The sequence below is a fragment of the Lissotriton vulgaris genome, chromosome 11, assembly GCF_964263255.1.
Source record: "Lissotriton vulgaris chromosome 11, aLisVul1.2, whole genome shotgun sequence".
Classification (NCBI taxonomy): Eukaryota; Metazoa; Chordata; class Amphibia; order Caudata; family Salamandridae; genus Lissotriton; species Lissotriton vulgaris.
Genome location: NC_141699.1, coordinates 992,206,219 through 992,226,699, shown reverse-complemented (window position 1 = coordinate 992,226,699; position 20,481 = coordinate 992,206,219). Strand labels below are relative to the sequence as shown.

The window sequence follows — 20,481 nt, the reverse complement described above, 5'->3', positions numbered from 1 at the left end:
CGGTGTAGAAAAACAGCTGGCGAGAAGCCTCAATAACTTTTGCCTGACAATATGGAATTTCAATTGATGTGTATCCTCATCAAAACCCATCTCTTCCAACCCTGTCTTCTGGATCTCTACATAAAGGGAATTCCCATCTGGTTCTACAGTCTGATAGTTGGACTGTTGTTCCCCAGTCAATAAAGGAGCCATGTAGTGGGTCCAATGTTCCTTGAGCAAGATGGAATTGCTGGCTACCTTCTCGAAAAATAAAATCTGGGCCCTCCCCTCCTGTATACTTTTATGATATAGAGGATGGCATATTGGGTAGACCAGAGTGATGGTGTTAATGTCTATGAGCTGAGTGGGAGTCTTTTTATGTTTTTCATTAGCCGCCTGTTATGAGCCTTTTGTAGTTGGATGTCTTGTTGGAAGTTTTGGTCGATCTGTTTCAGTCTGCTGTTCTAAACAGCTTGGCTTAGTTGTTGATGGCCTTCTGTCAGTTTCGGTAGTAGTGACTGTATGCTGGTTTGATCCCACTCCTGATCTCACTTTGTACACAAACTACTGAGGACTCGCGTAGTTTTCTCGTAACTTCCTTTATTTAATACACCGTCTCCCCACTGGATAAGTTTTCATACCAGGTAGGAATACAAATATCTAAAATCAGAATTCATTCTCTCCCTCTGGGTGGATTGAGAGGGTTTAGATATACACATATAGTCTGACCCCTTCCACTCTTTTAAGGTAAAGTCAACAAAATCACCAAGTCTCTTTCTCTCAGTAACCTGAAACGTCCACTTGACAAAGATAGGGCTCGTGGAAGGTAGAGGAGAAACAGTTATTAATGAATATGCTCCCATCCCAGCCACCTCCACCCTTTCTACAAACGCTGACAGTACCTTCCAATCTCCACCTTGATATCTTTCACATGCCTGGCGGGTAGAAGAAAAGGCAGGTATCCATGAATATGCTCTTGCACCCATTTCATCTCACTGACTGACCACTCTTAACCCTGATCTGCCCTCACAGGGGTGGTTTTTCCACCCCTTCCTGTGTTCCTCGGGAAGTATACAGGACCAATCGTATATCCCTTCTCTCCACACTCATCTTTTCTCCCACGGATTTGCTAAGGAGTGTTTCGGCTGCAGACCACCTCCCTTTAAAAACAGGCTTTGGTCGCCCTGGTGGGAAATGGAACATGGCATGTGTGGAAAACTTTCCCTGTCCAACCTCAGTCCTGAGCTCCCTCCCTGGCTTGCCTCCTCCCCTGTCCTAGGAGACCCAGGACGAACAGAGTAAAATTGAATCTGTTCTGTCTCTGTTGCCTAGTGGTTTGCGCCGCTGTCCTCGTACCAATTTCCTGAACCTGGTGGAACAGATAAAGAAATATACCAGTCTTTCTTCCCCCTTCATGTACCACCGTTTGCCCCAAATGTTTACGGGGACATGCTCCGCCCCTTCTTCCTATAGCCCTGTCTTCAGATGGTGTGTGTTCTTTCTGGTGGTGTGAAATCTGCCTCTATACAAACAGCAGATACAGCAGCTATACATGAGGGCAGACGGAAGGAGACTGGATCCTCAGACATAGTGCCAAAATCGGCAACACTCCCCATTCCTCCCACAGCAATATCCTGGAGAAATAATCAGACAAGACACATTATTTGTGGAGAAAATTGCTGCAGGTTTATTTGCATAACAAATATGCCAACATGGTGGGTTATCTTATGGGCGATCCCAGGGCAGGCGTCAGGGCAGCAGACAAAGAGGGCGACCAGTGGGCGGTAGAGGTATAAGTACCTCTCCCCCCCGCCCCCTCCTGCCCCGAAGTGACACGGGCATGGGGACCCTTGATCGTCCCAAAACACTGGGCGGCTGACTCGTGTGCCATCCTGTGGCACTAAGGGGGGGCCACCCTCTTAGGAGGGCCGCCTTCGTGGGCCTGGGGCAGCCCTGCAGGTGTTTCACTGTGGGAGTTTCACGCGCCTTGTGTGTGTCAGGGACTTTACCACAGAGAGAAGTCTAGCACCGTCCTTCAGATCCTAAACAAACACCAACATCTGGTATAAATGAAACCGTTTAATTATTCATGTACATTTTTGCAATACCGCGGAGCATAAGATTAACCTTAAAATAGCTGCTTTAAATTGTGTCAAATGAAGGTAGCATATCATCCATGTATTACATTGATCTGAAAACTGCTTTGAATGCATGGGACAATTTTGAGTCATAATATCTGCTATGTACAGAATGAACACATGTGACTAAAATATTTCATTTTTAGTAATTGCTGAAGAAAATTATGTATTGAACGAAAAGAATAGACAATGAGTAGTTGACATTAGGAGTACCAAATAGCAACACGCTTCTAGAAGATGCAGCCTACAGCTTAAATAAAGATGTTATATCACATATTTTGTAGCCCGCCCGAAGACTTGGTTTTTTACTCGTCATATGGCATACCTTACATCCCAACCACAGAACCAATCTTTTTCACTTACAATACTTTAATGCAACACATTGTGTGTCTCAGCTAAAGAGTTCATATTTGGTACTTAAGTTACTTTGATGCAACACGTTTTCTATCCCTACCAAGTAATTTGTGGCACTTTGGATTTTTTGGTGCACGTGTCAATAAGCATACCTAGCAGAGATGCATACCATGCACGCTTACTATATTAAGCACTTCTTCGTGTTTCCCCTGCAGCGCCAGATCAGAGGCTGTTTCGTTCCACTTTGTTTTAACAAATAAGTCGGCTCCTGATTCCTTCAGACAGCGCAGAGTTTGAGTGTGTCCCTTCTCAGCGGCGAGCAGGAGAGGCGTCTTCCCAAGCCACTCCTTGGCGTTAATATCGGCGCCATGTTGAAGGAGAGCAGAGGCTGCTTCCTTGTTGCCCTTGTAGGCTGCGTGATGCAGCGGAGTCATGCTCAGCAGATCTTGGCTGTCCACCGACGCGCCATGTTGGAGCAGCATGTTCACTGTAACGTCGGAGCCGCTGCTTGCGGCTCGGTGCAGAGGCGTGCGGTGGTACTTATCTAAAGCGTCTATTGAAGCCCTTCCATTTAACAGCAGCTGCAGAATCTATGAAACAGGGAAGGATGAGTTAATATCAATTTACCCAAAAATACACAACTCATTAAAACTAGCTTACTAGCACTACCAGTACTTAATTTGAACCGGTGGGGCCCACCAGCACTCATTTTTGGGGAACTTATTTTTTCTCATTTGACAGTTACCGAGAGCAAGAGAGGGAAAAACACACAAGCAGGGAAAAAAGGAAGAAAAGAAAGACGGACAAACTGTCACAAAGGGAGAATGCAGGAATCTGAAAGAGTGAGATAAAAGGGCAGGGAGTGTCTGGTGGTGGATTAAAGAGGCATGATGTGGATTCAAGACTAGGCAGCCTTGGTATTCAGGGAGCCAACATTTAATATCACCAGCTGCGGGCTTCTAAACAGAGCTTTCAGCTCCCACACTCATTCTTTTATAGAGTAAGCCCTAAGTACTACTGATCACACCTTTACAAAAGTCATATTCTGGAATAGCGAAATGCGCTGTGATGCTCCACTAATGGCAGACTGCGCTATACAGGTGCCACTCAACAATATTAATAATAATGAAATTAGCAATAACAGTAACAGCAATAATGCCACTAAGGACAAGAGCTTCTTTAACATTAAAAATGATAGTTATTAAAGTTCTGCAAAATGTAACACATGTTCGTTCAATCAATACTGACGATTAATAAACCACCAAATCTTAATATCAAAAGAAACATAACTAATGCCTTGGAAAATGACTTAGATTTAGCAATGCTTTCTTGTTCTTCAGTATGATTTTTTGTACAAAGAGTGCAGGGCACTAAAATTATAAAGTATTTATAAACTATCAATCCTTAATAAAAGAAAAAAAGAATGCAGGGTAGACACATGCATCTGATTGCAGTACTTGGCCAACAAGAAAACAGGTGAGACTACAGGGTTCGATAGTGAAATAGCATAAAAGTAGTGTTTTCAAGTTTTGTCACAATGCAGGTCTTCTGTGATTTTATTATTATTGAAGAGAGAAGTGGGTGGCACAAAATATGGAATTTATAAGTCTATTATGCAAAATAGAATCTTATATGTATTTTTTTCTTGATGATTGCACATAGATTATACAAACATTTCAATGCCCTGGAACAAATCATGTAAATCTTACCAGATCTGAAGCAATACTTTCTCCAACTAACTGGTACAATTTTTCTTTCCCACTGGTTAGTAGACATACTGTTTTTTCATTCATCGTTAGTGCAAATGCCACTGCAGAATGGCCGTGAACTGGTGCAAAATTGCCCAGAACCAGTGTAAAACTACCTGGCACTGCTGCAATTTATGCAACAGGGAGATCTGAATATTACTTCTGAAGGGTAATTTGAGGAAAGATACGTTGAATTGATTAACGGAGGGCACTCTAGGAAAGAGCGCATCCACTGTGAAAAAGAAGCAGTTGATTGTTCTGTCAAGCCAAACATCTCTTATGGTCACCATGGAGTCACACTCAGTTGAAGGATTAGTAACACAGAACCTTGGGAAGGAGGATCAATTGCTACCTTGACAGAGACCTGAGCGGCTGTAAGTATGGCAACTCGGCTCTTGTCGATGCCAGATCTTCCTCATCTGAGTATGAAATGATCGGTTACGAGTATCCAGATAAAGTGTGGATTGTGGCCATTCAAGACGATGGGAATAGTGCGCAGCCGCATTATCCAGGGAGCTTTGAAGTTGTGCAGCTGTTGACTGCGCCCCAAGTGCTAGTTCACGATTGTTCGACCAGTCTACAGCAGAGAGTCAAAGTGTCTTTGGCGCCCAATTTTCAATCTAAAATCAAGACCCAACATGATAGTCAATAGAGAGCATGTGCCAAATATGCAAGACGGTCCCTTCCACTCAGTGATCAATTTGTAAAATGATGAGTGCCGGTGCCCAAAGCTCTGCTCAGAGGCCCGCGACTGGTGCAATGAAATGTCAACATGCTGAATACCAAGGATGCATAGTCTGGAATTCACCCCAGTCCTCTTTAATCCAATTCCAGACACTCCCTGTCCTTTTAACTCATTCTTGCTTTCTTCATTTGTGAGCATTCTTCCATCTTTGTCTTCCTCCTTTTCCTGTTATGCTTATTTCTCTCTGCTGATCTCAGGAAAGGTCTTAAAAGTTAAAATAAGTGCTGTTCCCCAAAGATGAGTGCTGTTGGCTCCCACCAGCTCAAATTAAGCACTGCTTCCACTTCAAGTGTCTGGTAAAGACCTGACATACGCATATTGTGAATTTTCACTCCTAAAACAAGCCATATGCAATTTACATGGGCAAAAAACTTTCATAATCTGAACCTCAGAGTCTGCAAGTAAGAGAGTCACTTCCTGGATCACTTTACACTCCCTCCAGTGAACACCCAGCATTCAACTGTTCTTGAGCTCACTCAGACATTTTATCTGACTACACCAGTTTCAATTTCAGATGTATGCAGATGAAACTAGGACCGGTCCAGAGCACCACATCGCTATCATCAATTATCTTATGTACATTAATTTGTACTTGAAAGACAACTTCTAATGCAGAAACATATCCAAAAGAGAAAGTTTGTTGTTCACCAATTCAAACAAAAAATATATTCCATTTAACTGGTCTCATGTAATGGGAGGAAGTACAATACCACCTTTAGAATTCAAGAACCTAGCAATCTTGTCTGCCACAGACCTTACTATTTCCTTCCAAATCAGCACTAGGTTTAGCAGTCTCAATCTGCACAGTATGATGCTTAGAAATCTCTCCCCTTTCTCTTATCAACAGACTGGGCGGAACTTTCTAGACAATGGCCATGTCGCCCTTAGACTAAAAGGAACTACTGGGACTACAACTAATTCAGAGCCAAGCTGTGAGAATAAGCATGAATCTTATAAACTTGCTTCACCCCATCCCTGGCCCGAAGGACCAGTGGAGCAAAGAAATACCTTTGTGGTCCACCAGTAGCAGCTGGTGTCAGGGAAATTTGGAGGTGCAGCATTGGGGGTGTCGGGGACAGCATGGGGGGCTGTAACAAAGAAAATAATTTAAAAAACTGCCTACAGGTCTTTTGCCCACCACTCTGCTCGTTGGTCTTCGCTCCTCTGGGCACAGACTGAAGCTCCCAGCCTCCCCTACGGCCAATCCAGATGCTGCTCTCATACCCATGAGAGCAGTGGCGGAATTGGGTGGAGCAGGCTTGTTTTGCACCCCATTGGGAGCCTATGTCTGCTGGTCTGTCCACCCAGCAACACAGTTGGGTTGGAGAGATTTCAGTGCGCATGACGGTTTGGCTGTCCTAAGAAGGCTGACCAAACCGTCATGCGCACTGACACAGTGTGCACCTCTCCTCCACCTACTGCAGTGCTCTGGCAACCCCCTCCCCCGACTCAGCCACAGGCCCAAAAATAAAAGAGTCTGCATTAAGATCATTTTCTTTTTTTTTGCCTCTGCGGGCAGTGAGTGGGGTGACGCTCCTCAGACATAGCGGAGGAGCCACCGCGGTTCCACTGCTTCATTTTTCAATCACATGAGGGATTGGCCTGAGGATGCTTTCAACATGTCTCAGCTCACTACATATAAACACAGACCCTCAGATCCAGGACTGTCGGCTCTAATCTATGGAAACAATATAATACAATATGGGACATATGGCCTTTGGCCCCGTTACTTTTCACCTGTTCTCCCTCGCATTTCACTGAAGGATTTTCATTTTTTTCTCTCCCTGTGGTACACTGTAGATATTCTCCATAGTTACGACTGACTTTCATTCCTTTCTTTTCTTTGGCTGAGGCATTTGACCGTTTCACCATCATAACTGTATCCTCACCCCACTGTAAGAACATGATTGTTTGCAGCTGCCACATGTCCCATTTTGTATTATATTGTTTTCATAGATTCCCCTGACGAAGGGCTACCATTGAAGCCCGAAATGCATTGGGATTTTTAATCCAAGATATAATTGAAGGCCTGTTTGAATATTCTACGCCTGGATTTTGTGAATTTTGAACATCATCCTTGAACTTTATGATTTACTATAAAGACATTCAATTCAAAGCCTGAAGACTCTTCTTTGTTCATTACACTGTGTGTTTTTCCACTGTGGTTATATATTGATTCACTTGTTAAAATTTGTATTACATTATTCAATGCTTATCCTTGTACACTCGCATTGAGTGACCTGAGCAGTGCATCAGGTTTTCCAGATAATCATCTGGCGAATTCTTATACGTTAATCAGCATGAGAGCAGCGACAGGATTGGAGTGAGCAGGCTCTCTCAGTGATTTTAAGAGCAGTGCAGGCCTGTGCTTGCCCTCAACCCAGCTGTCCTAGACAGCTGAATTTAAAAGGTTTAAAATGTGCATGTCTGGCTGGCCGTCTCAAGACAGCCGGACAAAATTACAGGCACACTTTAAACTTAAGTGCACAGCTCGTGCTGCCACTCAGCAGCAATTGCCCTGCTCCGTCCTGACACTCGGTCCGGGGGGGGGGGGGGGGGGGGGGGGGATAGGGAAGGGGGTTGGGGGGGGGAGGATAGGGAAGGGGGGGTTAGTGAAAAATAAAATGGTAATAAATTTACTTTATTCCCATTTTATTTTTCATCTCTGGGGCTTTGCTGGTGGCATTTTTTAGTGGGGCGATGCTCCTCCGCCCTTATCGAGGAGCCACCACTGGCAACAAACTGTAAGTGCCTTTACCACTCGTGCAGCTGGTGCTAGACAGGCTTGGACGACCCATACCAGCAGGCGGGGCTGGACTGGCCTTAGCGGGCACCGGGCGTTACCCCGTTGGGCCAACAGGGTAGGAGCCGGTTTTGGGCACCTGGGGGGGCGTTGTTACCAGGGGTCGGCAGTATCAGCCGCCTGTAACAAAATCGGTCAAAACCGGCCCTAGCAAAAACCTTGGCCGCATCCCCCCTCCCCGGGGGTCCAGCCGAACAGTTTGCTAGGGCCGGTTTCGGTTCCCAGTCCGGCCCTGCCAACAGGTACCAGACACCTGTCCTCATGTCGGTTTCCATTGCTTTTGGTCCAACCCCAAGGTGGAACTTGCTTGCATATTCTGCTTTTATCTTTGGCTCACTTGTTCCTTGCTTTTCTGCGGACATGATGGTGCTGTTAGGTAATTTAATCATGTAAGACTTGTGAAATATAAACCGGAGATAAATCTCTGATAGGATTACCTTACCGTTTTTTGCATTCATTGTTCGGAATTCGATCAGTGTTTTCGCCAGTAAACGTAAGGGGCCAATAGGGGACACGTTTCCATATACATTTTTAATTATTACCGATTCGGATACCTGGACGGACCCGACCCACTTAAGGCCCTGCCTAAATGTTTGGAGGATTAAAATAAGATGAATGCACTCTCTTTAAAATGTTTCTGTAATCTGTTAAAATGTATAGTTAATGGAACATATCCAGTTTTTATCCACTAATGAAACAAGGCAGCATTGAGCGGCTGTTAAAATATCCGGGCAGATAGTGACGTGAGTTTAAAACAAATTGCGATTTACGAGGATTAGGTGCCATCTAGTGGTGAATAGTGGTTTGGTTGCTTAGAATTATCTTTTATTTACCACTGATGGCGACATAAGTTTTAAGAATTGTAATTGTTCATTAATGAAATAATTGCAGCCATTAAGTCAGGGATATTGTTAAAGAAAGGAGCAAGAGGTACACTTATGAACTCAAGAACAAGCGGCTCTTGGGCAAGAAGTACCCAGTATGATTCACTGGACTCTCGAGCTGACTAGAGATCGTCGTTCAGATAACTTGCACATATGCACGTTTGACAGGGTCGAATGTCGTAATGACCATAGCGTGGTATTCTGCTGATGATTACTTTCTATCTGGAAGTCACAGATGAACAAATAGCACATTGTTCATATATGCACTTACTGCCAAGGGCAGGCTGTCCCTAAGGGCGGAGGGGCATTAAAAAAAAAAATAAGAATGGCTGTCAGGTTGAGCTAAGGTCAGTCTGACGAGTGACCTAACAGCTAGGACGGTCGACCTCGAATCTGTGGAACCAGGTTCGAGTCTCCGCAATGACGCTGAACATCCTGTGATTCTGGGCAAATCACTTTATCTGTATATAGAGAAATAGAAGGTACCCTGCCAGATATTTATAGAGGTCCTAGCTAGAGGATCCTACTGTGATAAAGTGAGGGGGTGGTTAGCCCAGAGGCTGAGACTGCACAGGACAAAACTAAGTCATTCCAAACACACTCAACAACATGTTTTGAAAAAATACATATTTTTTATTTTTCTCTTCTTAAATATATTCAAAAAACATACATGTATAAATTAAATAGTCAGTGGTATTTAGCAAAACACATAGCAAAGATTCTTTTCAGGATTAAGATCTGCCCACACTTCATACAAACTACCACACTCATTCACACAGGGATTTCCTAGCTAAGGTAGAGACATTCAACTTTCATTCATCCATTCTTATAGTCCTGGCGTAGACAACAATAGATCTTCAATCAGTTGCCTAAAACGGGGGGTTCAACCAGGAAGATGGTGTTAATATGGGTCCTGATGTATTTGGAACAGATTGCCGTATTCCTGGGACAACGTGCCGACGCGCGTTTCGGTGGGAAGCCAATACGGCCACACCTTCGTCAGGGCCAAGGTAGTATGCTGGGCAGGGGTAGGGAGTAAAAATCTGGAAGTAAAAATTCATGCCTTAGTTCTTCATTTTTGATATACAAACACAGGATGGACATATTTCATCATTTTATTCTACTTGAATTACTATCACTCTAAAGAACAATTATAAGCCGAGTTGATTTGATACATGCCGGGATGATATTTTTGACACTGTGCAGTGACAGACCACCTGATAACACTCCCCAAGCTGGAATTCCCTGTTTCGTGGAATCCAAAAAAGGCAAACAGATAGCCTTAGCCAAATGAATAGTAGAATCTTTTTTTACAACATCATACAACATCATACACCTATTTTATATAATCTCACATACTCAATATCATCCACCAAAGACCTCTTGTATCAACAAAGCAGCTTTCCATTTATATTTTTAATCAAAGAAGGTTACTGATAGGAAAAGAAATGGATTTATACTAACAGAAGGTTAACCAGATCGTATTATCTAACCTAGAACAGATTATAACTATTTAGAACATGATGTTATAATAGATGGTTTTGCTTTTGTAAGTGTTACCTGTTTGTTTTATTGAGGACGCCTAGGATGTAGGGGCCACCTTCACCAGTTTAGGAGGGAGTACGTTCCAGTTATTCCCTTAATGAAGAGGTACATTAGGTTACTATTTGCAATCCAAGATTAATTAGCCTTTATAAAATACTCATTAGAAAAAGTGTTCATTTACCAAGGTTTAAGGAATCCACTCGTGGTTCCTCCTGTAGGGTTAACAAGTCGGTTTACTCAACCAAATGGGTCCTATAGGTCGAATAGACAGAGATATCGAATCGTCTGTAACTTTTCGTCATATTTTCTAAATATAGAGAAGACGAGGAGATTATATTGCTATCCTTCTATCTTTAATGGAACAGTCATGCCCCACTATCAATAAACAATTTAGCATGAAATTATACCTTCCGTTTAGTTGCTCTGTCAGTTATTTTATCACTTCTTCAATTGAGACCATCGGGCATCCGGTAGGGGGTTGGTTGGTAGGTAATCCTATTAATAACATAGAACATTGGAGCGTACTCATTACTTCCAAGGTATGCCTGTATTACCGTGATTAGGGTAGGAGATTCATCTAAACTTAGTTACCTGCACTGTCTAATACTTTGCTTTCGAAGCCACGGGTAGAGTCAAATAATAAGATCGAATATTTCTGTAACTGGTACAAACAGAGAAACAGATGGGAGAAAAGGATATAAGTGAGCGTTACCTTTCATGTTTGTGTGTTTTGCCATTTTATAACACCGGTGATCCCCTTTACTACCAGAGTCAATTTTAAAGGACTCGTTTTGTAACTTACAAAATATGAGTTTCAACCGGGTGATTAATTAGTAGAGGGCAGATAGGAAGACTGAGAAAAGCCCATTGCATGGGGATTTTAAATACACCCTTTTGAAATGTCGAACAATGGTGTACAACCAAGGGCTATATATCAGGGATAACCACTTAGTTTACCGCGTTATTGACTCGAAAACAGTATTTACCTTAAAATGGACCAAGCGGGCTTTTAGATAGGGATTCCACCGACATTGTTCGGAACCATGACGGAGTGCCGCTTCCGCGAGTCCCTGAGCAAGGGCGAGATAAATGCATACCGCCCGTTATGCAATGGCTTAACAGAGTGGTTTTAGGCACTAAGACACGCATACGTCGCTCTTCTGTACTTACCGTCTTGGAGTCGGTCCTTTTCGTTCGATGGGGTTCCGCCGGCTGCCTCGGTCGGCCAACTGCGTGATACAGGACACTCGCCAGTGCTCCCTGTGTTTGCGTTTAAATAGGGATTATTTCGCGCTATCCTTAACTTTCCTCAGCTGTGTCCCGTATTTTAGTGAACACTAAGAAAGGACTTCTCTATCTACATTTCAGGTCTCCGCCATCTTGGTTAAACCACCAACAGGCGATCGATTTACTGTTGTAGTTTACTTTTTAAAATAGATTCGGCCATATTATGTAAGTCCACCTTTCTGAAATATGATGAAGGTTGAAATTGTTATAGCTAGTTAGCGAGTCCTCGCTATACCCTTTTCATGAAAATGGATATTGTATTCACGAAGCCAAATGACTTGGCCTGGTTATGCCACTTTTTACAAATATTATATTCAAAAAAGGATACTTGCGTTAGGATCCGGGCCCTTCTATTATTCACATAGAATAATTACGCCGGTTATGACAGGTTCATTTTTATATGTTCATACTAGGTGTTAGAGTTACATCTTCTGTATAGTCAATTTACCAAAGTGCCTTCAGTTTGCTCGTATGCACACCTTCAGTTTATTAGTATGTTCAGGGGCATTCTTCATTCAGTCCGTTTTCCACCGCATTTAGGTAAAAAATCCAAAAAACCTCCCGTTTCTTTCGGAGGTTTGTGATGTTGGTTCCTGGGCAAGTTTTTATTTTTTCCAAGATGAACCATCGGAGTTCTAGCTCTGTGTGATTTTTCTCAATCCAGTGGGAAAAGGTTTATTGACGATATTTTCTTTATTTGGAAGGGGGCAGAGGAACAACTTCACGAATTCATTGAGTGGCTCAATGCGGCGGACGCCAATTTGAGATTTACCAGCCACCTGAGCACAACCAGAATAGAATTCCTGGACATTTGGATTGAGCACCACGATAACATCATCAAGGTCTCACTTTACACCAAACCCACGGCACGGAACACTCTGCTCCAATATGCTAGTTACCACCCACGTAGCCAGAGGGACAGTATCCCGTACAGCCAGTTCCTTCGCATTAGAAGGAACTGCACGTGGATGACTTCTTAAGCCAAGCCGATATTCTGCAGGAAAAACTACGAGTCCGAGGGTATCCACCAAGACTCATTAAAGAGTCGTTCAAACGAGCGAGATATACGGATCGGGAGGCTATGTTTGTGGAAAGAGAACCAGAGAAACTAAAACAACTTGTATGTGTGACCCGCCATTCTGAGTTGAACCATAAGATAAGACAAGCCATCAACTCAAGCTGGCATATTCTGGATTTGGAAAACGATAAAACACACTTAAATCGCCCCATTTTTGCGCTTAAAAAGAACCCCAACCTTAAAAACCATCTGGTTCGGGGTAAGATTTAAGAAAACTTTGTGAACAGTCAAACTACCATCACTGGTTTGGATCCAGTATATGGCAACCATAAATGTGGGACTTGCCATATCTGCCCACAGGCCATTACTGGTGGGACTGTCAGCACAAATACCCGCACAGTGTCAGTAATATGTAATAAAAACATGACCAATTGTCGGACCAGCAACATCATCTACCTGATACTGTGCCCCTGCAATCTCCCCTATGTTGGAGAAACTGGCAGAGAATGTAGGGTACGAATCGGTGAGCATAAATCCAATATCAGAAACCAAAAGCTGGCCGCCCCATTGGTAGCCCACTGGATTGAGAAAAATCACACAGAGCTAGAACTCCGATGGTTCATCTTGGAAAAAATAAAAACTTGCCCAGGAACCAACATCACAAACCTCCGAAAGAAACGGGAGGTTTTTTGGATTTTTTACCTAAATGCGGTGGAAAACGGACTGAATGAAGAATGCCCCTGGCACCAGGCAATTCTGTAGGAACATACTAATAAACTGAAGGTGTGCATACGAGCAAACTGAAGGCACTTTGTGATGGAAAATATGGTAAATTGACTATACAGAAGATGTAACTCTAACACCTAGTATGAACATATAAAAATGAACCTGTCATAACCGGCGTAATTATTCTATGTGAATAATAGAAGGGCCCGGATCCTAACGCAAGTATCCTTTTTTGAATATAATATTTGTAAAAAGTGGCATAACCAGGCCAAGTCATTTGGCTTCGTGAATACAATATCCATTTTCATGAAAAGGGTATAGCGAGGACTCGCTAACTAGCTATAACAATTTCAACCTTCATCATATTTCAGAAAGGTGGACTTGCATAATATGGCCGAATCTATTTTAAAAAGTAAACTACAACAGTAAATCGATCGCCTGTTGGTGGTTTAACCAAGATGGCGGAGACCTGAAATGTAGATAGAGAAGTCCTTTCTTAGTGTTCACTAAAATACGGGACACAGCTGAGGAAAGTTAAGGATAGCGCGAAATAATCCCTATTTAAACGCAAACACAGGGAGCACTGGCGAGTGTCCTGTATCACGCAGTTGGCCGACCGAGGCAGCCGGCGGAACCCCATCGAACGAAAAGGACCGACTCCAAGACGGTAAGTACAGAAGAGCGACGTATGCGTGTCTTAGTGCCTAAAACCACTCTGTTAAGCCATTGCATAACGGGCGGTATGCATTTATCTCGCCCTTGCTCAGGGACTCGCGGAAGCGGCACTCCGTCATGGTTCCGAACAATGTCGGTGGAATCCCTATCTAAAAGCCCGGCTTGGTCCATTTTAAGGTAAATACTGTTTTCGAGTCAATAACGCGGTAAACTAAGTGGTTATCCCTGATATATAGCCCTTGGTTGTACACCATTGTTCGACATTTCAAAAGGGTGTATTTAAAATCCCTATGCAATGGGCTTTTCTCAGTCTTCCTATCTGCCCTCTACTAATTAATCACCCGGTTGAAACTCATATTTTGTAAGTTACAAAACGAGTCCTTTAAAATTGACTCTGGTAGTAAAGGGGATCACCGGTGTTATAAAATGGCAAAACACACAAACATGAAAGGTAACGCTCACTTATATCCTTTTCTCCCATCTGTTTCTCTGTTTGTACCAGTTACAGAAATATTCGATCTTATTATTTGACTCTACCCGTGGCTTCGAAAGCAAAGTATTAGACAGTGCAGGTAACTAAGTTTAGATGAATCTCCTACCCTAATCACGGTAATACAGGCATACCTTGGAAGTAATGAGTACGCTCCAATGTTCTATGTTATTAATAGGATTACCTACCAACCAACCCCCTACCGGATGCCCGATGGTCTCAATTGAAGAAGTGATAAAATAACTGACAGAGCAACTAAACGGAAGGTATAATTTCATGCTAAATTGTTTATTGATAGTGGGGCATGACTGTTCCATTAAAGATAGAAGGATAGCAATATAATCTCCTCGTCTTCTCTATATTTAGAAAATATGACGAAAAGTTACAGACGATTCGAAATCTCTGTCTATTCGACCTATAGGACCCATTTGGTTGAGTAAACCGACTTGTTAACCCTACAGGAGGAACCACGAGTGGATTCCTTAAACCTTGGTAAATGAACACTTTTTCTAATGAGTATTTTATAAAGGCTAATTAATCTTGGATGGCAAATAGTAACCTAATGTACCTCTTCATTAAGGGAATAACTGGAACGTACTCCCTCCTAAACTGGTGAAGGTGGCCCCTACATCCTAGGCGTCCTCAATAAAACAAACAGGTAACACTTACAAAAGCAAAACCATCTATTATAACATCATGTTCTAAATAGTTATAATCTGTTCTAGGTTAGATAATACGATCTGGTTAACCTTCTGTTAGTATAAATCCATTTCTTTTCCTATCAGTAACCTTCTTTGATTAAAAATATAAATGGAAAGCTGCTTTGTTGATACAAGAGGTCTTTGGTGGATGATATTGAGTATGTGAGATTATATAAAATAGGTGTATGATGTTGTATGATGTTGTAAAAAAAGATTCTACTATTCATTTGGCTAAGGCTATCTGTTTGCCTTTTTTGGATTCCACGAAACAGGGAATTCCAGCTTGGGGAGTGTTATCAGGTGGTCTGTCACTGCACAGTGTCAAAAATATCATCCCGGCATGTATCAAATCAACTCGGCTTATAATTGTTCTTTAGAGTGATAGTAATTCAAGTAGAATGAAATGATGAAATATGTCCATCCTGTGTTTGTATATCAAAAATGAAGAACTAAGGCATGAATTTTTACTTCCAGATTTTTACTCCCTACCCCTGCCCAGCATACTACCTTGGCCCTGACGAAGGTGTGGCCGTATTGGCTTCCCACCGAAACGCGCGTCGGCACGTTGTCCCAGGAATACGGCAATCTGTTCCAAATACATCAGGACCCGTATTAACACCATCTTCCTGGTTGAACCCCCCGTTTTAGGCAACTGATTGAAGATCTATTGTTGTCTACGCCAGGACTATAAGAATGGATGAATGAAAGTTGAATGTCTCTACCTTAGCTAGGAAATCCCTGTGTGAATGAGTGTGGTAGTTTGTATGAAGTGTGGGCAGATCTTAATCCTGAAAAGAATCTTTGCTATGTGTTTTGCTAAATACCACTGACTATTTAATTTATACATGTATGTTTTTTGAATATATTTAAGAAGAGAAAAATAAAAAATATGTATTTTTTCAAAACATGTTGTTGAGTGTGTTTGGAATGACTTAGTTTTGTCCTGTGCAGTCTCAGCCTCTGGGCTAACCACCCCCTCACTTTATCACAGTAGGATCCTCTAGCTAGGACCTCTATAAATATCTGGCAGGGTACCTTCTATTTTTCTATATACAGTTGTTCTTCCCCCCTTGGCCTGCCTATATCATTTAGAAACCCTACGGGGAGCCCCCTTCTATTGTTGTCAAATCACTTTATCTCCCCGTCCCAAACAAAAAATGAATGTGTGTCCTCAGGTAACGCAACTGGTGCTATGTAAAGCGCTCTAATACCTGATACCGGGTCAAGTTCGCCCGTAATTATTTATTTTTTTAAGCACTCCTTATGTTCAGGTAAGTCAGCCAGGCTCTGTACTTGTGCTAAATGCTGGCTGGCTGGCTGAGCTGAACTTTGCTGGGCTGAAGATGTCGCAGCCCTGTGGGTGTGACCTCCACAGCTCGGCAAAGTGCATGGTGGTCCTCCCCCTCATTATCAGGGGGAGCATGACTGATAGCAGTGGACGTGGGTGGTTCAGTTTCAAGCCTTGAACGCCCAGGGCAGAGTGTCAGTTAGTGATGCGCCTCGCAGAGTGGGGTGGGTCAGCAGTTTTACTGATCCCATCCCACTCTGGGTAAAAGTAAGGGACAGCACTTCTCCAGTATTAGGGGTGTCTTTCATAGATTCACATGCTTGAATATTCCCCGTCGTCGAAGTGGGAGTCCCACGGTAAATAAAATAGCAATAATGCTAAATATATATAAATATATATGTACACATAATACATGATAAAGAAGAGGAAAACATAATAGAAATCTCAAAAAACTATTCCTACATAGGAATGCATGGTAAAAAGAAAAACTATTTGCAACACATCAGTGTCATTATGTTAGTCCAAATTACAGCCAATTAGGCGCCAGCACCCTCTAGAACCTTCTCCTCAGAAGCTCAAGCCCTCAGATTTTCTACCGCACGTCGTGTGAAGGGAGTCTCCCTGAGCTCTGCTCAGTTCTTCACCTCAAAACTTCAAGTTTTCCATTTTTTTCCTCAAAATGTCAAGTAAGAAGTCTTTATTCAGACCTTGCTCTTCTTGTGGGAAGCTGCGCCTTTTTGAAAAGGACCCCCACCAGAAGTGTATTTATTGTTTATACCCAGAACATGAGGCTGGCAGCTGCAAGTTCTGTTGAACTTTTTCAACTAAGACACTTAAGGACAGGGAAGGCCGTCTTCTCCTTTGGCTTCAACGTCTAAAGGACAAGGAGTCTGTCCTATCAGATGCAGAAAGTTTTCATTCTGGTCATTCTTCTGCCTCTAAGCGTGGTAGTGTTCAGGATTTGCCATCTCCTTTCCTTAAAAAGAAGAAATTAGCCCTACCTCTGGCTTCTGTGGTGGCTCCTACCACTTCCACTACCACTACGCTCACGAGACCTGGCTCTCAGGCGTCTTCTACTGCTTCTCAGGGTGTTTCCACGCCCCTTAAGGTTCCGTCGTCGACGGGACCGTCGACGAGTATTCCGACGAAGAGAACAGCATTGACTGCATCTTTTACGACGACGCTGATGACGGCGTCAGCTTTTACTTCGTCGACGACGGTTTCGTCGACAGCGTCCAGGTCGACGAGCGTTTCTATGTCATCCAAACCAGTCCCGTCGACGATTCCTATCACCTCGCCGACGAAGAAGAAAGAATCCTCGTCGACGAAAGCCTCAAAGAAGTCGTCGTCGACGACTCCGTCGATGAAGGTCTCGTCGACAAAGTCTCCGTCGACCAAAGCCCCGTCGACGAGGACCCCGTCTACGGAGGTACTGCCTGCGTCGACGACTACAACGTCGACAACGTACCGTCGATGACGGTACCGTCGACGATCCCGTCGACGATGGATCGCCCGTCGACGGTGGCCCCGTCGATGACTCCGTCGACGGTGAGTTCTTCGAAGTCCTCCTCGTCGACAGCCAAATCGGTTCCGTTGACCGCGCCGTCAACGGTGGCACCGGTTGCCTTTGGTGCCGTTGAAAACTTCAGGATCCTCTACTGATGCCTCCCATTGTCGCAGTAAGGCTCCGTGCCAACAAATCTCTGCTCCAGAGGCGCAACCACCTTCTCCAATGTTTGCCTCTACCTCGGAGCATGAGAGTGAGTCTGAAAATGAGGTTGACACGTTTGGGGCAGCCCATAGCCCCTCTGACTTGATTATCAAATGTCAGGATACGGACACTGACGAAGATGGCGGAGACCAAGAATATCAACCTGAAGAACAGTTGGTCCAAATACCTATGGCTACGATACCACTAACTTTGATCTCAAATCTCCAACATATGCTGGATGATTACAACCGTCGCTTTCCAGCAACGCCGCAAGGTACTCCTGTACAATCTCCTGCTGCTGTTGCACTGCCTCCACCATCTCCTCCGCCTACGTTGCCACCTACAACTTCGTCTCAGGTTCAGACGTCAGTCAGAATCCATACTACGGTCTATCCGCACGATGCAGATGATGAGGCGATCCCAGAACGTGAAGACGGAGAGGTCCCTAACAATTCGGATGATGATGAAGACGACCAAGATATGGCAGAGTGGGACAATTACCAAGGGCAAATGCCCTCTCCTCAGCCAGGAAACTCTGGTGAATCACCTCCGGTAGATATCGCCAGTTTTCACCTACTAATGGATAAAGCGGCACAGCGATTCAAATGACCTAGATCGCAACGTGAGGAGGACTGTTTCCTCTATGATTTTAAAGATAAGCCTTATAAGCAGGTCCACACGATTCCAATCAGCGACTTTGTTTGGAAAGAAGGGATTAAACTCATGGAAGCTCCAAACTCCTTACCTGCTCAGATACCGCACCTTGAGAAAAAATACAAGGCCCCAACTGGTTGTCCAGCATGCTTGATTTCTCACCCTAAGCCGGACTCAGTAGTCACTCAGGCTGCACAGCGTCGAGCACGGAACCCAGCGTCTCAAATCACTGCACCTCCAGATAGAGAGGGTCGACGCCTAGACGCCATTAGCCGCAAGTTTTCAACCATGGCTTCTACTTCTGTCCGTGCAGCCAATGCCTTTGCCATTCTGGGACGCTATGACCGGCAGATGTGGTCAGACATATCTGCATTAATAGATCTTATACCTGATGCTTCCAAGGCGGACGCTCAGCAGTTTCTTCTTGATGGGCAGAGCGCTTCCGAAGAAATTATCGATTGTGCAGTCGATATTGCAAATACAGGTTTCCGTCTGCTTGCAAGTGCAGCTGCCCTCCGACGCCAGGGTTGGTTGAAATCCACGTCTTTCCGGCAGGAAGTCCAGTCAAAGATACTTGATATGCCGTATTATGGTGAATCGCTCTTCGGTTCTCACATCGATGACGCCCTGGAGTCCATTAAGAAGGACACTGATACGGCGAAGTCTTTGGGCACATTGCAATTCCGGAAGCAGTCCTTTCGAGGTGCGCACGGACGCAGCACTTCTTCCAATTTCCGTGGAGGGCAACAGTACCGCTCCTACAATCAGGGAAGCAACCAGCGTTACACATCCACTCAGCAGACTCATCAGCAGCCCCCCAGACCCTACAGGGGAAAGTCCACCTATCGCGGCTCCGCTCCTAAGCGTCAAAGACTTTCGTCATCCCCAAAGTGTTGGAGGTCGAATCTCTCTGTTTTATTCCCAGTGGTCCGGCGGGGTCATACTTTGGAATTCGTTGAGATTCCGCCTCGTACTCCACCTTTTGGCCCATCTCCTGCACACCTCGAGGAGCTTTACCATCAAGTCCGTCTTCTTGTTTTGAAGGGTGCAGTCGAAGTGGTCCCGAAACATCAGAGGGGAGAGGGGTTTTACTCTCGATTCTTCCTCATACTCAAGAAGACCGGAGATTGGTGTCCCATTCTGGATTTGAGGGCTCTCAACCAGTTCCTAAAGTGCCAATCTTTCCGCGAGGATTTCATGACCACCATAGACCTTCAAGACGCGTACTTTCATGTCCCAATTATCCATCAACATCGCCAGTACCTGCGTTTCAAAGTGGGACAAATGCACTATCAGTTCAAGGTCCTGCCCTTCGGGCTGCGATGAGCTCCTCGTGTGTTCACGAAAGTACTGGCCCCCGTGGTGGCTCACCTGCGTCTCCAAGGTGTTCAAATCTTCCCATATTTGGACGATTGCCTCCTCAAGTCTCAATCCCACCGTCGGCTATGTCAGGACACTCGTCTTTGCCAACAAGTGTTTCAATCCCTTGGGTTGACCATCAACATCGAAAAGTCACAGTTTGCGCCTCTGCAAAAAAGAAACTTCTTGGGAGCGATCCTAGACACGAAACTTTCAAAAGCGTTCGTCTCACAGGAGCGTCGACAGAAGATCCTTCGTCTGGTCTCCCTCATTCGAAGAAAACAGTCCGTTTCTGTTCGGACGTTAAAGTCATTTTTGGGACTGGCATCATCCTGTATCGCACTGATCCCAAATTGCAGATTGCGAACCCGTCCCA

The 20,481-nt window shown here is 44.1% G+C and overlaps 1 protein-coding gene across 1 annotated transcript in view; it reads right to left on the bottom strand.

Annotated features, from left to right (window-relative positions):
- Window positions 1-2,235: 2,235 nt before the first annotated feature.
- LOC147683832 (uncharacterized) overlaps window positions 2,236-20,481 on the bottom strand; it is a 65,385-nt gene continuing 47,139 nt past the window's right edge. The window contains exon 3 of the mRNA XM_086944916.1: window positions 2,236-3,061. Within this exon, the coding sequence (XP_086801042.1) occupies window positions 2,624-3,061 (438 nt within the window). The 3' untranslated portion in view covers window positions 2,236-2,623. The remainder of the gene's footprint in view (window positions 3,062-20,481) is intronic.